This window comes from Sus scrofa, chromosome 4 (assembly GCF_000003025.6).
Source record: "Sus scrofa isolate TJ Tabasco breed Duroc chromosome 4, Sscrofa11.1, whole genome shotgun sequence".
NCBI classification, from domain to species: Eukaryota; Metazoa; Chordata; class Mammalia; order Artiodactyla; family Suidae; genus Sus; species Sus scrofa.
Genome location: NC_010446.5, coordinates 16037938 through 16060036, shown reverse-complemented (window position 1 = coordinate 16060036; position 22099 = coordinate 16037938). Strand labels below are relative to the sequence as shown.

The 22099-nt window shown below is 37.3% G+C and overlaps 1 protein-coding gene across 2 annotated transcripts in view; it reads right to left on the bottom strand.

Moving 5' to 3' along the window:
- Positions 1-22099, bottom strand: part of ATAD2 (ATPase family, AAA domain containing 2) — a 70066-nt gene that overhangs the window by 22307 nt on the left and 25660 nt on the right. For both annotated transcript variants that reach the window (XR_002343117.1, XM_001926030.7), the window contains exons 9-19: positions 17940-18047; positions 14357-14465; positions 13994-14109; positions 10150-10324; positions 9000-9088; positions 6390-6549; positions 5322-5412; positions 4340-4654; positions 3081-3213; positions 2063-2249; positions 1024-1209 (exon numbers count right to left, since the gene is read on the bottom strand). Coding sequence is in view for 1 of the 2 variants with exons in the window: in XM_001926030.7 (XP_001926065.5) it covers positions 1024-1209; positions 2063-2249; positions 3081-3213; positions 4340-4654; positions 5322-5412; positions 6390-6549; positions 9000-9088; positions 10150-10324; positions 13994-14109; positions 14357-14465; positions 17940-18047 (1669 nt within the window). In the remaining variant the exon portion in view is untranslated. The remainder of the gene's footprint in view (positions 1-1023; positions 1210-2062; positions 2250-3080; positions 3214-4339; positions 4655-5321; positions 5413-6389; positions 6550-8999; positions 9089-10149; positions 10325-13993; positions 14110-14356; positions 14466-17939; positions 18048-22099) is intronic.

The window sequence follows — 22099 nt, the reverse complement described above, 5'->3', positions numbered from 1 at the left end:
CCAGTTACACTGGCTCCTTAACCCATTGAGGGAAGCCAGGGATGGATCGTGAGTCCCCATGGATACTAGTCAGGTTCGTTAACCACTGAGCCACGATGGGAACTTCTAAAGTCATTTATTTTTAAAAAAGCATACACACAGAGAGACCTTCGATATACTCATCAGTATGTACTCTGGGGATAGAGAGATAGAAAAAAAGTACTTAACTTTACATACTTTACATTCTGCTAGGAGAGACAGAGTCAAAAAAGGAATATTTAATATCAAGTAGTGACAGAAACAAAGCAGAATAATGGGCAGAGGTGCCACTGCTATAATTGAGAGGCTAATCAGGGAAGACCTATCTGAATTGATATATAGGCAGAGACCTGAGAAAAATAAAGGATCATGCCAGGAAAATATCTAGGAGAAGAGCATTACAAGCAGGGCAGCATCAACTTTTGTTACTGGTAGTTGTGTAAACTGATACAAATTTGAAGGACAACAATTTGACACTATCAAAAGTGTCAAATGTGCATATTCTGACAAAGCTATAGTTATTCCATTTCTAGGAAGGGATGCTAAAAAATCCACATAGTAATGATCACACACTTTAAAACCCAAGAGTACTCACTGTAACAGTTCAACAGGAAAAAAAAAAAAAGAGGAAAAATGAAATATCTATTAATAAGGATTTGGATAAATGAGTTATGGCATATCAAGACAATGGAAAAAGTCATGTCACTCTTAAGACTTACATATTAAAAAATACATAAGATATAAAGCAAGTTACAGATTATGCATCAAATTCCGTTTGCGTAAGAGAAAAAAAAATTATGTGGTCTTACTATACACATACACATGTACACATAACATCCTGCCCAATAAGAACATATAACAAACAGCTAACAATGATTATCTTTAATAGGAAAACTTTTCCTTATTTTATTCACCTCTGTAGCACTTTGAATTTTTACAATAAATTCTTATTACTTTGGTATGAATATCTCTTTTTGAAGTATAATGATTTCTCCCACAAATTACCTCTTCTGGCAGAGAAGAATGGGGTTTGTCAGAAGTTGCAAGTAGTAAAACTGGAGCAAATGAAGGAATATTCTGTAATAATGTGGTAAATGTGGCTTTGAGTGTTGGTCCAACTATTTCCCACCACAAGTGAATATGAGGAACATATACTATACTTGGTGCTGTTCTCTTAGCTTCACGAATCATCTAGTAGAGAGAGAAAAAAATTACATTCAATTAGAGTCAGTATATTAGTAATGTGCTTTATTAATTTGAAACAATGTTAAGCTTACCAGAATTTTCACATAAAACCTTGAGTTTTTAAAATGCTCCCCCAATCTTTAATCTTATTTTTAAATGTTTTGTAGAAGTCTCATTTTTTGAAAAACACTGATTCAAGCAATTAGAACACAGCTCAAGAAATCTAGAAGATTTTTCTTTTTTCTTTTTTTTTTTGTTTAGGGCTGCACCTGCGACATATGGAGATTCCCAGGCTAGGGGTCGAATCGGAGCTACAGCTGCCAGCCTACACCACAGCCACAGCAATGTCAGATCAGAGCTGCATCTGTGACCTACACTCACGGCAACAACCTGGGATCCTTAACCTGATGAACGAGGCCAGGGACGAACCTGCAACCTCACGGTTCTTAGTTGGATTTGTTTCCGCTGTGCCATGATGGGATCTCCAAGAAGACTTTTTTTTATGACAACCAAGGTTAAATATAAAAATAAAACACTTTTACATTTACAAAAATTAATATAAACATAGTAAAAATAGAATCGGCAAATATCTGCATAAAGCAGTCACTGTTTTAAGTACTTTACTCATTTAATTCTTACAACTGCCATACAAGGTTAAGTACTCTTATTATCTCCATTTTACAAATAGGGAAAAGGAGACAGAGAGATCTAATAACTCTCCTAAGTCACACAGATATTGAGTGGTGAAAATGGGATTTAAACCCATACTCTTTAATAAAAAAAAAGAGGCAATTCTAAATTCTGTCTTTGGAAGACTACTTTTTCTTACAGCTTATCTGTCTGAGCAAAAATGAGTTACCTGGGCACATGTTTCTTCAGGAGATGTAGCACTGACTCCAAAAAGAACAGGAATGTCTAATGTGTATACTGCAAATTTTTCCAAAGCATGGATGACAGCTGGGGCTAAATGAGAACCCTGCCCAAATCCTGGCTCTCCCACTATCAACATTCTTGGTCGAAAAGACATAGGTTGATAACATGCATTTCTGAAAGAAATGAGTAATAATCTATGTTTAAGGAAAAAAAGTTTAAATTTCTCTCCCAAATTACTAATCAAGAACTTTTTTCCCCTGTCTTTTTAGGGCCCTACCATTGGCATATGGAGGTTTCCAGGGGCTGAATCAAAGCTGTAGCTGCTGGCCTACACCATAGCTACAGCAACGACAGATCCGAACCACGTCTGCGACCTACCCCACAGCTCATGGCAACACCAGATCCTTAACCTGCTGAGTGAGGCCAGGGATCAAACCTGCATTCTCATGGATACTAGTCAGATTCGTTTCCGCTGAGCCACGACGGTAACTCCTAATTATGAACTTTTATAAGTCAAAAAGTTTTGACTACATGGCTAGTCAATCATAACAACATGGTTTAGGAATCCTTGATGGGACACAATGGGTTAAGAATCTGACTACAGTGGCTCAGGTCGATTCTGGCTCAGTGCAGTGGGTTAAAGGATCCAGCGTTGCAACAGCTGTGGTGTAGGTTTCAGCTGTATCTTGAATTCAATCCCTGGCCCGGGAATATCCATATGCTGCAGAGGCGGCCATAAAATAAAGTTTTAAAAATAAATAAAAATAAAATAACAGCATGGTTTATATGGCTTTTGGAAACAACCAACCTCTACAGATTTTTAGGAATACTTTAAATAGTATAGTTTCTACCATCACGACAACATAACAATAAAAAATTTTTCAAATAATTTTAGTTTAAAAAAGATTAATTAGCATCCATTATCTTTTCAAACATCATTTCATTTAGTCTTAGAGAATTTACACATCAAAGAATACATATATTAATTTTCAAGGGAAATGTACCTATTCAAATGAAGAAAATTAAAATTTTCTTTTGCCTTATTAAAGGATTTTTGAGAAAGTCCATTTTCATATACTGATGGAACATCATCATCACTGTACGCCAAGTCACTTTCTAACAGAGGACAAGAAATATCTATAAAACAAATGAAAAAAGTGTACATTAGTAACGTTTTGGGATTACAAAGCAAATCTTTGTTACGATTCAGTTAGCAAACTGAGAAACTTCCATTACATTTTTTAGCAAATGGATGTGTACATATGTATAACTGAACCGCTATGCTGTACAGTAGAAATCTTCCAACATTATAAATCAACTATTCTTGAATAAAACTAAAAAAAAAAAAAAAAAAAAAAAAAGGGAAACACCAAAAAAAAAAAAAAAAGTTTCTTGAGTTCCCATTGTGGCTCAGCAGGTTAAGAACCCAACTAGTCTCTGTGAGGATGCAGGTTCAATCCCTGGCCTCATTCAGTAGTTTGAGGATCCAGCACTGCTGTAAGCTGCGGTGAGGGTTGCAGATGCAGCCTGGATCTGGTGTGGCTGTGGCTGTGGCATAGCCTGGCAGCTGCGGCTCCAATTCATCCCCTAGCCTGGGAACTTCCATATGCCATAGGTGCAGCCGTAAGGAGAAAAAAGTTTGTACAGAGGGTTTCCTTGTAGCTCAGTGAGTTAAGGATCTGGCATTGCCATTGCTGTGGCTTGGGTCGCTGCTGTGTGGCAGGTTCAATTACCGGCCCAGGAACTTCCACATGCAGCAGCGTGGACAAAAACAAGTTTGTGTAGATACAAATAACAAGTAAATATAGAAATGCATTCTAAACTTAAAAACAGATTAAGTCTAGGGCAATCTGTGAAGTAAATTTCCTTCAAATATCTAGGCAAGGATGACCAAATTACTTTCAAGAGGCTGTTTATAAAAGAAGTATCACTGGGATGTATAAAACACCTAGCTTTATTGATTATAAAAATGAAATGGTCAGAGTTCCCGTCATGGCTCAGTGGTTAACAAACCTGACTAGCATCCATGAGGACACAGGTTCAATCCCTGGCCTCACTCAGTGGGTTAAGGATCTGGTGTTGCCATGGGCTGTGGTGTAGGTCGCAGATGCAGCTTGGATCCTGTGTGGCTGTGGCTGTAGTGTAGGCTGGCAGCTATAGCTCCAATTCAACCCCTAGCCTGGAAACCTCCATATGCCACAAGTACGGCCCTAAAAAGACAAAAAGGCAAAAAAAAAAAGACATGGTCAATCAAATTTTGTACCTGAGTCTAATGCCTTATTTTTCCTGATTTCGGCATGTGGAAATACTCTTTGCAGGGCTTCTAAGATCTTGTGAACGGTGCTTTGCAGAAGTGGTTTCACAATGGTGGACAATGCTTGCCCAGGCGATGTCACAGCTCTTTGGGAGGCTGGTATCATCTTTTGCATAGCTACCTCAAAATCCTTAGCTGAGATAGTAATTGAAGACAGATCCAATTGTAGTTTCTCACTAGTGGTATAGATCTGTGGGTAGCGTCGCCGCAGAGCACATAAAGCAGCCTCAGAGCATATTGACTTGATATCTGCACCACAGTATCCTATTCAAAGCAACCAAAAAAAATTTTTAAGTAAACCACGACCCCATTAGAGTGACCAAGGTTAAAAAAAAAAAAATCAGCCTAGCAATATAGCAGCAAAATCTTTTAAGAGTAATAAGGCTAACATATCTCTCATTCCTCCAGGCAACTTACATGGTGGTAATAATCCTTAACAAAGCCATCAACTATTTGAGTGAGATGTGCATGAGGGGTCAAGAGCTTAAGTTTTAAAACCAGACAGGCTATGTTCAAATTCTAATTTGTCATTTACTAGATGTGTGATTATTAGAGAATCACCCATGTTCTCTCAGCCATTTCCACATCTGTAAGATGGGGATAAGGCTAACTACTTCATAGGACTGATGTGAGAATTACCTGAAACAATAAATGCAGAATGCTTAACAGGATGACTAGAAAAATATTAAGTCAGCAAAAGGTAACTATTATTATTATTGCCTAACTTTGTTCTCAGACTACCTGACAGCCAAAATGTCCATTATCTCTATTTAATATCTAGGACTCCATAAGAAGAAAACATGCCACAAACAATAAATTTAAGAAATAAATATAACCTTTATGTCTTTAAACATAACCTCAGCAAAACTGCAACTTGTTCCATCTTTGAAACGCATGTAATATTTCTTTTAAAGCTTAAAGCAATGTTTACCAACACAGTTTTCTGCTAGTTCTTCTAGAAACATGTCCAGTGGTTTAGGATTCCAATCCCTTGTGTGAATCTTTAGAATTTCTTTTCGAGCCTACAAATAAAAATAATTTAATTTGTCTATAATAATAAAATGCTATTCAGATTAGAATAACAAAATAATTTGATCAAAAATTTAAAGACATCAGTAACTAATATAAACAGAAATATGAAACAGTAAAAATGAAAAAGATGTATTTTCAAGCACTTAAAGAATTTGTGTTAAACATATCTGCATTTACAGTGCTCAAGTTCTATTCATTATAAATGTGAATGAGAGAAATTAAGTCATTAATGGACTACTGTTTATTCTGGAACATATTAAGAACTGTTTTATTTAAGAATACTGACAACTTTACTCATCTTTTCTTACTTAGTTCTCAAAAGATTATGCAGCTTTAAAATAACTAAGTATGATTATATAGTTATATCCATGAAAAGCCAAGGCTAATGAACTGGCTAAGGAATGACTGTTCATTATGGCCACATGTTCTGAATCAAAATCAACTTGCATGATTAACAAGCAAACGTTGTGCTCAAACTCAAAGAATTTTAAGAGCATTTTCAGGGAGGTACTATTTTAAAAAAAAAGAATAAAAAATTATCCGCTATTTCTTTAAATAAAATAATACCTCTTTAAAAATACATACATTATGTATTGGAACATTAATCATGCAACTTTGCTTCAGAATATACAAAACTCAATCCTCAAATTTTCACTATACCAAGACTTGTTCATGATAAAGGCAATCAATTTTGTCAAAATTTCAGGATGTTAAGTTCTTTTTTTTTTTTTTTTTTTTTTTTTTAGGGCTGCATTTGCGGCATATGGAAGTTCCCAGGCTGGGGTCCAATTGGGAGCAACACCAGATCTGAGCCACATCTGCAACCAAGACCACAGCCACAGCAACAACCTGGGATCCTTAACCCGCTAAGCAGGGCCAGGGATTGAACCTGTAACCTTGTGGATACTAGTCAAGTTTGTTACCACTGAGCCAAAATGGAAACTCCAGAGTGATGTTAAATTCTTACATCTTTATCAGGTAGGCTAAAAAGGAATTCTCTGTCAAAGCGACCCGGCCTTCGTAAAGCAGGATCAATGGAATCCAGTCTGTTGGTAGCTCCAATGACCACAATTTCTCCTCTGCTGTCCAGTCCATCCATAAGAGCTAGTAGGGTGGAAACAATCGAACTAAGTTCAAAAATAAGAGAGAAGAGATTAATTGTATGAAAGCTGAATACATCATTTCTTTCTTTGCTAAGATTTAACACATTAAACATATGAATGAATTTTCTCGGAGCATCCCATTATTTTCAATGGACTAAAAAAATCTGTAAAATAACATAGTAAATAGCACATAAACATAAAAATCAGTGGAAAATATAGTCTTTAGAATGCCACGAATGATCCTGGAAGCCATTTCATAAAGCATAATTTCACCGAGGAACTTAAAGAGTTCTCAAACAAGGAAACAATATAAAAAATTATTAGGAAATACTAGGCAGACAAACAGGAACTAAAAATCACAAAACGCTTTCTTGTGTATGCATTATCAAAGGACCCCAAAATAAAATGGAATATACATACAGCATAAAAACAGAATTTTAACTATATTTTAATCTTTTTATTATGGAGAGAACAGTAAAACAACCTCTACATCTTCATCACTCGGTTTCAATAATTGTCAGTATTCCTTTATATTTTTACCCAACAGCTTTAAAAAGATCCAACCAAACAGAAAAATCTCAGATCAGTTAGTCCACAAATATTTCACGCTAAGTACTGCACATATGTATTTCTGAGATGAGAGCTTTAAAAAACTCCCATGAGGAGTTCCCATTGTGGCTCAGTGGTTATAACGAATCCGACTAGGAACCATGAGGTTTCGGGTTCGATCCCTGGCCTTGCTCAATGGGTTAAGGATCCGGTGTTGCCGTAAGCTGTGGTGTAGGTTGCAGATGCGGCTCAGATCCCGTGTTGCTGTGGCTGTGGCGTAGGCTGGTGGCTACAGCTCCGACTTGACCCCTGGCCTGGGAACCTCCATATGCCGTGGGAGCGGCCCTAGAAAAGGCAAAAAGACAAAAAAATAAAAAAATAATAAAAAAATAAAAAACTCCCATGATACTATGACACCAACATAAATGACATTAATTCTTTAATATCACCTAATATCCAATTTCAATGATTAACTCAAATTATTTTTTAAACTTTTTTTTTTTTTAGTGGCCACACCTGTGGCACATAGAAGTTCCTGAGCCAGGGACTGAACCCAAGCCTCTGCAGCAACCCAAGCTGCTGCAGCCAGATTCTTAATCCACTGTACCACAGCGGGAAATCCCTTTTTTTTTTAATAATTATTTTTATTTTTTCCTTATAGCTGGTTTAGTGTTCTGACAATTTTCTACTGTACAGCAAGGTGACCCAGTCACACATACATGCATACATTCTTTTTTCTCCCATTATCATGCTCCATCATAAGTAACTAGATATAGTTCCCAGTGCTATGCAGCAGGATCTCATTGCTTATCCATTCCAAAGGCAATAATTTGCATCTCTTAACCCCAAATTATCTTTTTACATTTCGATCTGCTCAGGCCAAGATACACACATGCTGCACTTGGTCAAGCATCCCTCAAATCTATAACAGTTCTCATCACACTTCCGTTTTTTCCCCTCTTCCTTCACGCCCTTTATTTGTTGAAGAAACTGGTTCATTTGTCTTTCTACATTCTGGACTTGGCTGACTGCTTCTAGATAGGGTCATTTAACTTTCCTCTAGCTTTGCATTTCCTGTAAACTGGCAGTTAGATCTAGGAGTGTAACAGATGCAGACTAAACTCTCTGGGATTACATATCTCACAGCAAGATTCCATGTACTTATTACGGTGTATCTCAGGAGGCACATAATACCAGATTTTCATTTAAGATCAGAGAATTGGGTTTAGTTGAGGTGTCATCAGCTCACTCCACTCAGCATAAACTTTACTATTAACCTTTTCACCTATTTACTGTTTTAGCAGCCTCTGATAACTATTGCTCAGATCAGGATTTCTCAATCTTGGCTCCACTGACATTTTGGCCCCCATAACTTTTTGTTGTGGAGAGCTGTCCTGTGATTACTGTAGAATATTTAACAGCATCCATGGTATTCATCCACTTGATGTCAGCAGAGCACCCCCTCCCAGGTGAGACAATTAAAAATATATTCAAACATGTGTCTCCTGGGGAAAGCAAAATCACTCCCAGTTGAAAATCATAGGTCTTGATCCACTCTTTCATAAGAGGTTGAAAAATGGTTATTTTTCTAGCTTAATAGTCTCCTCTGCATTTATTAACTGTTATTTTTCCTATGGAAAACAAAAGTTACTTCAACAATACTATTAATTTGCTTTGAATCATGGCCTGAATCATGGTTATAGGACAGGAAAAAGAAAAGCTTGATTCATTCACTTCATCAATTTTCAGAGTAATGAGTCACTGTTCAAGCAACTCTGGAGTGACCAATTAAGTTTTTTTTTAAAAAGAAATAAAAAACTGATGACTTCTGCATATTTCTTTCACCATTTAACATTCTATCCCTCATGCAACATCAATATAGTTTAGAACGTAGGAAGAAAGGCAGAGGTGCCATCAAGTTTTACCTGTGAATTTGATCTTGCCTACTTGATCGTACTGGAGCCAGACCGTCGATTTCATCAAAGAAAATAATTGATGGGCGCATCTGATAGGCCTAGAAAGCAGGTCCAGTGATTGCATGTTATCATGAAAACCTTCAAATATGTAGACTTAATATAAGTCATTTTAATTCATTTTCATTCTAACTTGCTTCTAAGAAGTTATACTTTTTTAAAGAAGTTACACTTTTAAAATATAAATGTAAATTAAAGAACTATGTTTTAAAGATTCAGACTAAATTATAACAGCATACTATTTAAATTTATTTGCATTTTTAGTTGGAAATATGCAAAATACTCCACTGGTTATATCCCTTAGATTTCATATAGCTATAATTATTGGGACACAAAAAGTATCTATTAAAGACCAGCTGTCAAAACAAGAGAAAGAACAGAAGACAGTGACATACAAAACCTTCCTCCACGTGAGGACGAGAAAACATTTAACAAGATGCTGTGGTTTAAAAAAAAATCTATTTCAGACTTTTAAAAATAAAAATTAAATACCTCAGTGAATTCTACAAAGGGATATAAAAGCATTTTCAGGAATACGTCTCAGTAGATGAGAATGTATTGTCTCACAATGTGCTGTCAATACAATGAATATGTATTGAAACTGAATGCCACTCTGGGGCAGAGCTAATCTTCAGCCTGCATCCTGAATCATCACTCACTACTGCTGTGTCTCTAAGTACAAAACTACCAATCTCTCTCTAGATATGGGACCTAAGACTCCAAAGAACTTAGATCCAATTACTCCTTTCTCTTTTTACTGTAAAACTGTTGGTTTGATACCTGGCCAGGCACAGTAGGTTAAAGGATTCAAGTTGCTGCAGCTGTGGCATAAGTCACAGCTGCAGGTTGGATTTGATCCCTGGCTTAAGAGCTTCCACATGCCACGGGTGTGGCCATTACAAACAAAAAACAAAACAGAAAACTTCAGAAGATGGTGCTATCATAACACACAAAAGAAAAATAATCTAAAAAGATTATATACATGGTATAATTCTCCTGAGTTTATTTCTATGAAAGTGATTAAAGCCAAGGTTTATTCAATTCTTACATACTGACATCTACACTGATTATAGATCTAGATAGGTAAATTTTAGTATCATACCTGGTCAAATAGCAATCGCAGCTGTCTTTCAGATTCTCCTACCCACTTACTCAGACAATCAGCACCTTTCCTCATGAAAAATGCTACTCTTTTATCCCCTTGACTGCACTCATTGGCAAGCGCTCTAGCAACTAGAGTTTTTCCAGTTCCAGGTGGACCATAAAACAAACAACCTCTGTAAAAGAGTAAGTATTATTTTAGTACTACATTAAAAAATGGATTATTTAAACAAAGTTAGAAACCAATTTCATGAATGCACCTAATTAGTAAATAAGAATGTAAATAAGACACCTGAAATATCATTTCAATCTACAAAGCACAACTTAAAACCTGGAAATCAATAGTGATACTACAAAACTACTATTGAAACTAATTAAAACCCTTTATTTGAAATATTTTCTTTTATTCATTCAACATGCTTATCACATTACTTTACCTTGTATAAAAGTAATGATTAAAAAGACATGACAGAAGTTCCCATCATGGCTCAGTGGTCAATGAATCCGACTAGAAACCATGAGGTTTCCGGTTTGATCCCTGGCCTCGTTCAGAGGGTTGGGGATCCAGTGTTGCTGTGAGCTGAGCTGTAGGTCGCAGACATGGCTCGGGTCCAGCGTTGCTTTGGCCCCAGTATAGGCGGGCAACTACAGCTCGGATTGGACCCCTAGCCTGGGAACCTCCATGTACCATGGGCGCAGCCCTAGAAAAGACAACAACAACAAAAAAAAAAAAAAAAAAAAAAAAAAAAGATAAAAAGACCTGACAGTTTACTTTTATAACATATCAAGGGAAAGAACAGCAGATTTCATCTTTAATCTTTGGCCCTTTGGTACCTAAGACCGAAAGTTTTACAAGAAAACACGCTGGCAATGAACAGGAGAGAAAGTAAGATAAGAGAGAACAATGGTGGCTGGATGATAGGAACTAGAACGATGCACTTTTTTTGGGGGGGGCGGGGCTGCCCTTTGGCATATGGAGTTTCCAGGCCAGGGATCAGATCCAAGCCACAGTTTCAACCTATGCCACAGTTGCAGCAACATGGGATCCCTAACCCACTGTGACAGGCCAGGGATCAAACCTTCGTCCCAGCCCTCCAGAGACACTGTTGATTCCCTTGCCACAGTGGGAACTCCAATGTACATAGTTTAAAATAATTTTTGGTGGTTATCACTGCACTGCTATGGAGTAAGATACAGCTTTTCTGCGTACTTTCAAAGCTATTCATTGCTCTCAGGAAAGAATTCTGAGAAAATGGGTTATATTCATAATCTTGATAGAAATGATCATTAAAGTAACTGCTTTTGAAAGGAAACATGGAAGACCCCAGAAAAACGGAAATGACAAATTAAGAACGGAAAAAAAGAAATCACAAATCTTATTTTCTTTTACATTTTATTCTTGACTTTGAATAGATTTCAAATAGACTTTTGAATAGGATGACATCTATCCAAAGTCAAGAATAAAATATAAAAGAAAAATAAGATACAGACATAATCAAATGCAGATGGAAAAAACAAAGTAACTGTTAAGAAAAAAATCAGACAAATGGAATAAACCACAGGAACAGATTTTTAAAAATATATCTAGTGAGAAGTTCTCTTGGTGAACAGCAGTTTAAGGTTCTGGCATTGTCACTGCTGTGGTGCAGGTTTGATCCCTAGCCAGGGGAACTTCCATATGCTGTGGGTGTGGCCAAAAAAAGAAGCGCTCCCTTTAGTTAGAAGAGAAATCGCAGTGAAACAAGAAAATCTTTAAAAAGAAAAAAAAAGGAGATGGTAGTATTTGAGACACTCCAACAACATTTTGCAAGTTAGAATGCAGATGACACTGGACACCTGAAAAAGCTAAAAACCTGAACTTAAAAAGTACCCAATAAGGAAGATAATTTGCAAAATCCCTCTCATAATTTAGAGGCAATTTATCTCAAGGCAGGAGTGAAAGGCAGGGATGAAAAAGGCACAGTGTGAAACACTATTAAAGAGCAGCGAGACAACCCTGATCCCCTTTCCTTATCCTGTGCAGGCAACTTGCTTGGGTGGTTTACTTTCTAGTAGAGCACAAGATGAGTTGTTGCAAGAATTAAGTTTAAAACTCCATACTTAATGGTGGAGACTCCTAACCCTTGCCTAGATCTGCTGCTACAATGCTGGCAGTCAGGCTCAGGCGCATAAGCATCAGACAAAAATGGAGGAGCCGTCCCCGGGCGGGAACCCTCCTAGATATCGACTCTGAGAAATTCTGGTAAAAGAATCATCCTCATCAATCACCCTAAGGTGAGGCCTAGAACTTAAGCCCCACTAACGAGCTTTTAAAAATATGTTTCATTCTTAAATACCAGCAGAGAGCTAAGGATTACTAGACTTAAGGATAAGCCTCTAACATCAAGACAAACCAGAGAAAAAAGCTAAGAAAAGCAGATTATCTAGAAGGTCCAACATTGAACTGACACGAACTGAAAAAACAGTGAAAAAACTATGAAAGAATTTAAAAAACTTTTTGAGAAATCAAAGCCATGTTTCCAGATCACAAAGGCATAGCCAAACAAAGGACTGAGGGGAAAAAGAGATATCATGAGTATTAGTTACATGACCACTCTCGAAAATGAAATAAAAAATAATCTCCCATTCACTTTTTCCCTCAGGCTAGTCCTAGAATGTGCTCTACTAAATATAGCTATAAACCAAGGTCTTAGCTGAATCCAGGAAGCTGGGAACTCAGCACCAAGAAAAACACAGAGGAAATTCATGATGATGGTAATGAAGTCCCGCAACTGTGTTATGCTACAAAAGCCTCCCATCTGACAAACATTAAAGTTGGCGGGGAGAGGAGAGATGTAAAAGAGAAAATGCAGTTACAACATAATGTGGCTCAACTGTAAGAAATATTTATGTAGCCATAAAGCAAACCCTGAAAACCAGCTCAACAACTTTATATATGTATAAATAAACTACTATTGAGGAATGGGGAAAATGAATGAATGTGGAGGGTGGGGAAAGTAAAAGAGCCAAATAGCCACTGTTCATAGTTAGAAGTCTATTAATTGTGTCTAAAATAGAAAAATAAGAAACTATGGTATAAATATATTATTTAGATATGTACTGGTAAAAATCTAACAGCAAAAAGAGTTAAAAGTGGGAGTTCCTCTTGTGGCTCAGTAGGAACGAACTCAACTAGTATCCATGAGGATGCGGGTGCGATCCCCGGCCTTGTTCAGTGGGTTAAGGATCCCGAGTTGTCATGAGCTGTGGTGTAAATGGCAGACACAGCAGACGAGGCTTGGGCTCTGGGATATGAGCTCAGATATGGCGTGGCTGTGGTGTAGACTGGCAGCTCCAGATTCAGACCTGGCCTGAGAATGTCCATAAACTTCAGGTGCAGCCCTAAAAATCAATCAATCAATCAATCAAGGAGTTAAAAAGTAATTGGCTCTGGAAGTAGAAACTGAAATGGAGAAGGGTAGAGGAGGGCCTACTATCATTATTTTCTTTGTAAAACTTACAGCACTATTTTACTTTTAAATGCACATATTTTACTTTGTTACAAATTTATTTTTTTGTTACAAATTTAAAACTAAATTACAAAAATGTAAGAAAAAAGTAAAGAGTATTCATGGGAAGAATTTTACTAAATGTATAGAAAGCCCATAGAAAATGATTTTTTAAAAATAGAGAATCAATTTGAAACCATTTTTCATGTTAAACATTAAAAATATTCAAAATACCAAGGACCTTGCAAGATAAATATAACAAAATACAGTACACCTGGAAAATTTCAACCAAGAAGCATTATCTTTCTGGACAGAGCATAGCCCAGAACTTGACTTAAAGAAAAATAACTATATTACCTTGGAGGTTGAATTTTGAATTTTTCAAAGACTTCTGGATAAAGCAATGGAAACACTACCATCTCTTTCAAAGCTGCAATGTGATTAGACAGGCCACCAACACTATCAAATCGTACCTGGTAATGGAAGAGGAACATTGACATTCTTAGGTCTGGAGTCAAAATTAAAATCTCACTTCATTTCCAAACCATACTCAAGCCACACAGTCAACTGAGTAATCTTAACAGTTGTGGCCTGAAGAGTAAAAGACAAGAAAGAAAAGAAGCTATAAAGGTTAAAGTTTCTGATAAAATAAAATTGGCTTCTTTTTTACCTTTAAACTAAAAAAAACAATATTCTAGTTCAAGCATAGACTGTACTCACTGAAGAATCTAGTTGCATTGGATCAACATCAGCAAGGCTTGCTCCAATTTTCATTCGATCTTTATAAATTCCTTTTAATTCATCTTTCCGAAAATTTAGTGGAAGGCACCTATTTTAAAAAGATTTTAAAAAAAAGAGTGGGAGTTCCCGTTGTGGCGCAGTGGTTAACGAACCCGACTAGGAACCATGAGGTTCTACAGCTCCGATTCGACCCCTAGCCTGGGAACCTCCATATGCCATGAGTTCGGCCCTAAAAAGAAAAAAAAGAAAAAAAAAAAAAGAATATTGAGGAGTTCCCATCGTGGCTCAGTGGTTAACGAATCTGACTGGGAACCATGAGGTTGCGGGTTCAATCCCTGGCCTGGCTCAGTGGGTTAAAGGATCTGGTGTTGCCATGAGCTGTGGTGAAGGTTGTAGACTTGGCTCGGATCTCACACTGCTGTGGCTCTGGCGTAGGCAGGCGGCTACAGCTCTGATTAGACCCCTAGCCTCAGAACCTCCATATGCCTCGGGTATGGCCCTAGAAAAGACAAAAACAAAGCAAAACAAAGAATACTGATATTTTTCTTAAGAATTAAAAAAAAGTCCAGGGAGTTTCTGTTGTGGCTCAGCAGGTTATGAACCTGACTAGTATCTATGAGGATGTGGGGTCGATCCCTGGCCAATCTCTGGCCTCGCTCAGTGGGTTAAGGATCCCATGTTGCCTTGAGCTGTGGTGTAGGTCGAAGACATGGTTCAGATCCCACGATGCCATACTATGGCTGCGATGTAGGCTGGCTGCCGAAGCTCCAATTCAACCCCTAGCCTGGGACTTCCATTTGCCACAGGTGCGACCCTAAAAATCACCGCCCTCCCCCCAACCCCTGCCAAAAAAGGGGAAAAAAAAAATACGAATGCAGCAATCATGAGATTATGTGTTTTAAGTTCCTAATTTTTTAAGACTGAGAACTCAAGTGTTAGAAATATTATTAAATATATATAATCAAATGATAATATTAGTTTTCAAGATACCAAAGTAAAGTAATTCATGGTTGAAAATTCCAAAGGTATCAACATATATTATAATGATTATGTCCAACCTATAGAGACCTATAAATATAATAAACTTATACAGATCTTCCTATTTCCTGAATACTGTTCGGGTCTCCAAATCTGCAACAATTCTGCTACTACACCTCTCGGCAAAATATTCATAGTCCACCAGCACTTGGATCCAAGTCAATCCTCCTATGCAAGAATGAATCACTACTTCCCTAATTACTCTCAAAAACAGTTATGGCAGCTTATGAAGATATACCTAGAAAAGTCTGCATGGAAACCTGAGGGAAGAATGAAAACACTTATGTTAAAAATTAAGATGCTTGTACCCGAATGTCTAAGCAAAGAATGCCTGTTGCAACTGAACCTAGGTAAAAGTACCCTATGGTCACCCCAGGTGAAAATTCCTGCCAGTCTCAAACTCTACAAGGAATTTATACTGTGAAATTTAAGATGGAAAAGCTTTCAACTGCAGCTTTTAAAAAGGTGTTTCTTAAATAATTCTTTTTTTTTTTTTTTTTTTTCTTTTTGCCATTTCTTGGGCCGCTCCAGAGGCATATGGAGGTTCCCAGGCTAGGGGTTGAATCGGAGCTGTAGCCACCGGCCTACGCCAGAGCCACAGCAACGCGGGATCTGAGCTGCGTCTGCAACCTACACCACAGCTCACGGCAACGCCGGATTGTTAACCCACTGAGCAAGGGCAGGGACCGAACCCGCAACCTCATGGTTCCTAGTCGGATTCGTTAACCACTGCGCCACGATGGGAACTCCAATAATTCTTAATAAAACTGTAACTGCATAATATAAAAGCCATATAGGATTAGATGCACATTTCTATGAAATGAAGGCAAAGTATATGGCTTTTGAACAGTCTAACTCATTGCTGTTAAACAGAAATAAAATGCAAGCCAAAATATAATTTAAGATTTTCTATCAGCCACACTAAAAGAAAAAGAGTAAAATTAATTTAATACTGTATTATATATTCCAATATATCCAAATTATTTCATCATAAAAAATTAATTTAGAAAACGAAGATGTTTTACATTTTCTTTTTTTTTTTTGCACTAAGTCTTTGAAATCCAAGAGTGTACTTTTTTTTTTAAATAAAAACTGATAGTACATCCTAATTCAGACTGGCTGCATTTGAAGTACTCAACAATGACATGTGGCTAGTAACCACCTTACTGAATAGGGCAGAGTTAACGTGAAAAAAGCATAGAGCTCAGGATACAAAGAACAACTGGTTTGCATGCCCCTTCAATTATTATGTTATGTTCCAACCGCTTTATTAAGCATTATTTTCTACCCTAATACTATATTACTAGAATCCAAGCACTGAATTTTTTTTTTTTTTTTTTTTTTTGACCACACTGTGGCATATGGAAGTTCTTGGGTCCAGGATCAAATCTGAGCCATAGCTGTGACCTATGCCACTTCGGCAATGCCAGATCCTTAACCCACTGAAACAGGCTGGGGATCAAACCCGTGTCACCAAAGAGCCCACCCAGATCCTTAACTGGCTGCACCACAGTGGTAAGTCCCAAGCACTGCATTTTTCACTTACCCACCCACACCCATAAAATGGGAATATTCCTTGCCCTATCTACTTCATATAATTATTGTGAAAATCCAATGAGGTGATTTAGTATATGTGAACTTACAGTACAAGGAGTTATGAAATGAGTTAACCTTTCAAATTTTCTAAAGAGTTCTATAACAAGAATGTATTATTATTATGAACAAAAATATACATATTTGAAATGAAAAAAGTTATTTCAAGTCAGTGTTTATCAAGAATCATTTTGGTTTTACAAGACAATATATGTTCTAACCTGTTATTATTTTCAACTGCAAATACTTTAAAGACAGCATTCTGGCTTATACATTAATTTGGTGTATATTTTTTATTTTTTTTTTTATTTTTTAGTCTTATTTTTTGCCTTTTCTTGGGCTGCTCCCACGGCATATGGAGGTTCCCAGGCTAGGGGTTGAATCGGAGCTGTAGCTGCCGGCCTATGCCACAGCCACAGCAACGGTGGATCTGAGCAGCATCTGTGACCCACACCAAAGCTCATGGCAACGCGGGATCCTAAACCCGCTGAGCAAGGCCAGGGATCGAAACGGCAACCTCATGGTTCCTAGTCCAATTCATTAACCACTGTGCCACGAAGGGAACTTCCAGTGTATATTTTTTAATTCAGCCAAGCTTTACCTATTGCCAAATTATTCATCTTTCTTTCCACTTAAAAGAAAAAAACTGGTATGGAGTTCCCATTGTGGCAGAGTGGAAACGAACCCGACCAGTATCCACAAGGATGCAGGTTTGATCCTTGGCCTCGCTCAGTGGGTTAAGGACCCAATGTTGTTGTGAGCTGTGGTATAGGTTGCAGACACAGCTCAGATCCTGCATTGGTAAGCCAGCAGCTGTAGCTCTGATTTGACCCCTAGCCTGGGAACCTCCATGTACTGTGGGTGCGGCCCTAAAAAGCAAAAAAAAGAGAAAAGTTGGTAGTTTTGTTAAAAGGAGTCAGCATGCACTTACCTGTTAATAGCTCTATTACGGCTCCTTTTTCTTCGCCTCTCAAAGTGCTGTTCATCTTCAGAAGAGGAAGATGAAGTAGAATCACTACTGTGGATTGCATGTCTTCGCCTAAAGTAGAGGAAAGCTGAAATCATGATGCAGAAAGGCAGGAGAAAAAAGGGCATGTTTCTGATGCAAACATCAGAAATACCTAATGATCCAAAAATGTTTACCATAAAATTAATACATTTGCTGAATCAATGAAGTAAGCTTTGTGGGCTGAATCTTTTGAAGGGAATAAAACACTTGGCTAACTGAGAAGGGAAAAAAGATAGGAAGCTCAAATGTTCACTAAGAGAAAATATGGTTCAGGCAGAGTGACTTCTTAGTCTTAATACAAATTGGTTATCCTCAAAGAGAAAGGTGGCACAAAGAGAGTATTAGCATCTTTGGGACTGTGATTTTGGAATGCATTTTCAATGTTACAACACATATAATTTCACATTTGGAAGAGAATCACCTATTTTGAAATGTCAAACAACCCTAAAAGAAGAACAAGAGAATATTTTTTTCTTTTTATAGCCACACATGCGACAAATGGGAGTTCCTGGGCTAGGGGTTGAATTGGAGCTGCAGCTGCCAGCCTACACCACAGACACGGCAGTGCCAGATGTGAGCTACCTTCTGGATCCAGAACAAGAGAATTTTTATGTATACCAAAGGGGATCAAGAAAGGTTAAAAAAAGTGAAAAGAAACAGTGAGAAATAAGATGGCTTTTTACTCTATTATATTTTCAACTCTAAATTTACAACTGCTAGAGTTCCAGCGGGTTAACCTGCATAGTGTCTGAGGATGTGGTTCGATCCCTGGCCTCACTCAGTGGGTTAAGTATGCAGTGTTGCCGCGAGCTGAGGCATAGGTCTCAGATGCAGCTCTGATTTGACCTCTAGCCTAGGAACTTCATATGCCACAGGTGCAGCTATTAAAAAAAATATAGGAGTTCCCGTTGTGGCGCAGTGGTTAACGAATCCGACTAGGAACCATGAGGTTGCAGGTTCGGTCCCTGCCCTTGCTCAGTGGGTTAACGATCCGGTGTTGCCGTGAGCTGTGGTGTAGGTTGCAGACTCGGCTCGGATCCTGCGTTGCTGTGCCTCTGGAGTAGGCCAGTGGCTACAGCTCCGATTCAACCCCTAGCCTGGGAACCTCCATATGCCGCGGGAGCGGCCCAAGAAATAGCAACAACAACAACAAAAGACAAAAAGACAAAAGACAAAAGACAAAAAAAAAAAAAAAATATATATATATATATATTTTTTTTTTAATGAATTCACAACTGACATTTAACAGTCACATAAATGCGGATGAATTACCCAGCCCATATAAGCCTCAATCTTCTCACTTACCAAAAAAAAAATTAATAAATAAATAGATTTAAAAAATATACAGTCAAAATCTGGTTGGTAGTATCAAACAAGATGCTAAGTGCTACAAATATTCCAAAAAAATTTAAATCACTTTCACTTTTGGATAGTTGCAAAAGACCCACAGAATAAAAACAAAGAATCTGGCTAGGAAAACCTTTAATCATTCTATTGGCTCAGGGTCAAGAGCATTTTCCTGAGTCAGAGTGCAATCATGGTTAAGTAGGTATTTCCAAAAATATACCAGGTTCACAATCTATTATCTGCATAATTAAGGTGTAGAATCTTATGCCTAAAAGACTCTGAAAACAAGTTTTTTCCATTATTCACTTAACACTTGGTGGCAAAACATGACCTGAATGTTATAAAGGCATAATCTCCTTTTGCCCCGCTTACAAAGATTATTCATGTTTTACTATTAAATTAACATATTTGACTATACAGTGCTGGCTCATACATACCCACAAATATTAATGTTGTACATTATATATGTTGTATGTTACCTTTGTAAATTCCACCCCCCCTCATAAAATCTGAATTCTAGAATATAAATGGCTCCAAGGGTTTTGACAAGGGGTTGTGGAAACATAGCTATAAGTGAGAAAATAATCCACCACCATTCACCGAAACACATCTAAGACCATTTCTGTGATTTGCCCAAAACTAAAATTATCTAGTAGAAGTCTGAATTTATATGAAAAACCAATTAATAAATTTATTTAATATCGCCATTAATATTACAAAGAGACCAAGTTACACTTACATAATACACATAATTGTATATGAATTTAGTAGGTATCAACATAATTTAGACTAATTCAACAGTTAATAAAAATGACCAGCATTTACTAAGTGTTTCTTATGGTAAGTGGCTGACATATTACCTCATTTAATCTTTTAAAAAATTAAAAAAAATTTTTTAAGTATAGTTGATTTATAATATTGTGTCAATTAATCTTAACTAACTTTGGACAAGTTCATATTGCATGTATTACATGTGTTAACTCATCTAATTTGCACGATACTATGAGATAGGTGCTATCGTCTCCATTCTACAGATCAAAAGGCCATTATTTCAGTTTTTTTAGAGGATTCTAAATACATATACCCACATTCACTCACTTTTTCTTCATTTTACTAAAAACTTTTAAAACTCTGGCATGGAGAGCACTGGACCAGCACTTTGAATTTAACCAGAGTGTCTAGACTTGCCAGTTCTAATTTCCTGACAACCAGTAAGATGTACTTTGGAATACTGGTGAAACAATTATGCTATTTATGTTACCTTCTTGTTCAAAAGGGTTAGGCTTGTTCCAGAACTACAAACTAGGCTAAAGAATAACCCTTAGATGACTAGAGGTTAGCAATCATAAGAAAGAAAGAAAATCCTACTTAAAGGCAGCATTCCTCAAGCTCTGATACATAAGTGTGTCAAAAGACTTTCGGAAGATCCTGCATTAACAGGCTGCAAGTCTCACTAAGAGCAATGTTCAAACACTCCTCTGGATGTGGGCTTTTTATCCCATGCCTAAACAGGATATGAACTATAAAAAGAAGCTAGAGAGTTCTCTTGTGGCACAACAGGTCAGGGATCTGGCATTGTCACTGAGTGGCTTGGGTTGCTGCTGTGGCATGGTTTCGATCCCTGGCCCAGGAACTTCCACTTGCCATAAATGTGGCAAAAAAAAAAAAAAAGAAAGAAAGAAGTTGGTATCATCAAGAGAAAGTAAAAAGGCTAATAAGCAAAATATCTACCATTAAAGCTATCACAAGGAATGAGATGTTAACTCCACCTTTGCAAGAAAATTGAAAAAAGGAAAAAGGTTTAAAGGGCTACATTCAAAAGATCAGGTAGTAACAAGTATTAGTAAAGATGAAGGGAAATTGGAACACTGTACACTGCTTACAGGAATATAGTGTAGCAGCCATTTGGGAAAACAATTTGGAAGTTCCTCAAAACATTGAATATAGTTAGTCTTTGACCCAGCAATTCCATTTCTAGGTATATACCCAAGAGAAATGCAAACATATGTCCATACAAAAAGCTGTACATGAATATTCACAGTAGCATTACTCATAATAGTCAGAAAGTAGAAGCAACCCAAACGTCCATCAACTAACAAAGGGATAAACAAAACACAGCATATTGAAATAATGGAATCTTACTTGGCAATCAAAAGGAATGAAGTGCCAATACAACTTGGATGGATCATGAAAAGGTTATATCAAGTTGAAGAAGCCAGTCACAAAAAATTCCACTTACAAAAAATACCCAGAATTTATAGACATAATGTAGGCTAGAGGGACTGGGGAGTGATAATTATAGAGTACAAAGTTTCTTTTTGAGGCAAGAAAAATGTTCTAAAATTGATCAGATGATAGTTGCACAACTCGGTGAATATAATAAAAGCCACTGAACTGTGTACTTTCAACAGGCAAATATATGGTATGTGAATTATATCACAATAAAGCTCTTATCGAAAAGAAAAAGTTAAGAGTTCCCATTGTGGCTGAGTGGGTTAAGGAACCATTATACTCTCCGAGAGGATGTGGGTTCAATCCCTGGCCTTGCTTAGTGGGTTAAGGATCCAGCATTGCTGCAAGCTGCAGCACAGGTTGCAGATGAAGCTTAGATCTGGTGTTGCTGTGGCTGTGCCATAGGCTGCAACTGCAGCCGATTCGACCTCTAGCCCAGGAACTTCCCTATGCCACAGGTGTGGCCATGGAAAAAAAAAAAAAAAAAAAAAGGAAAAGAAACG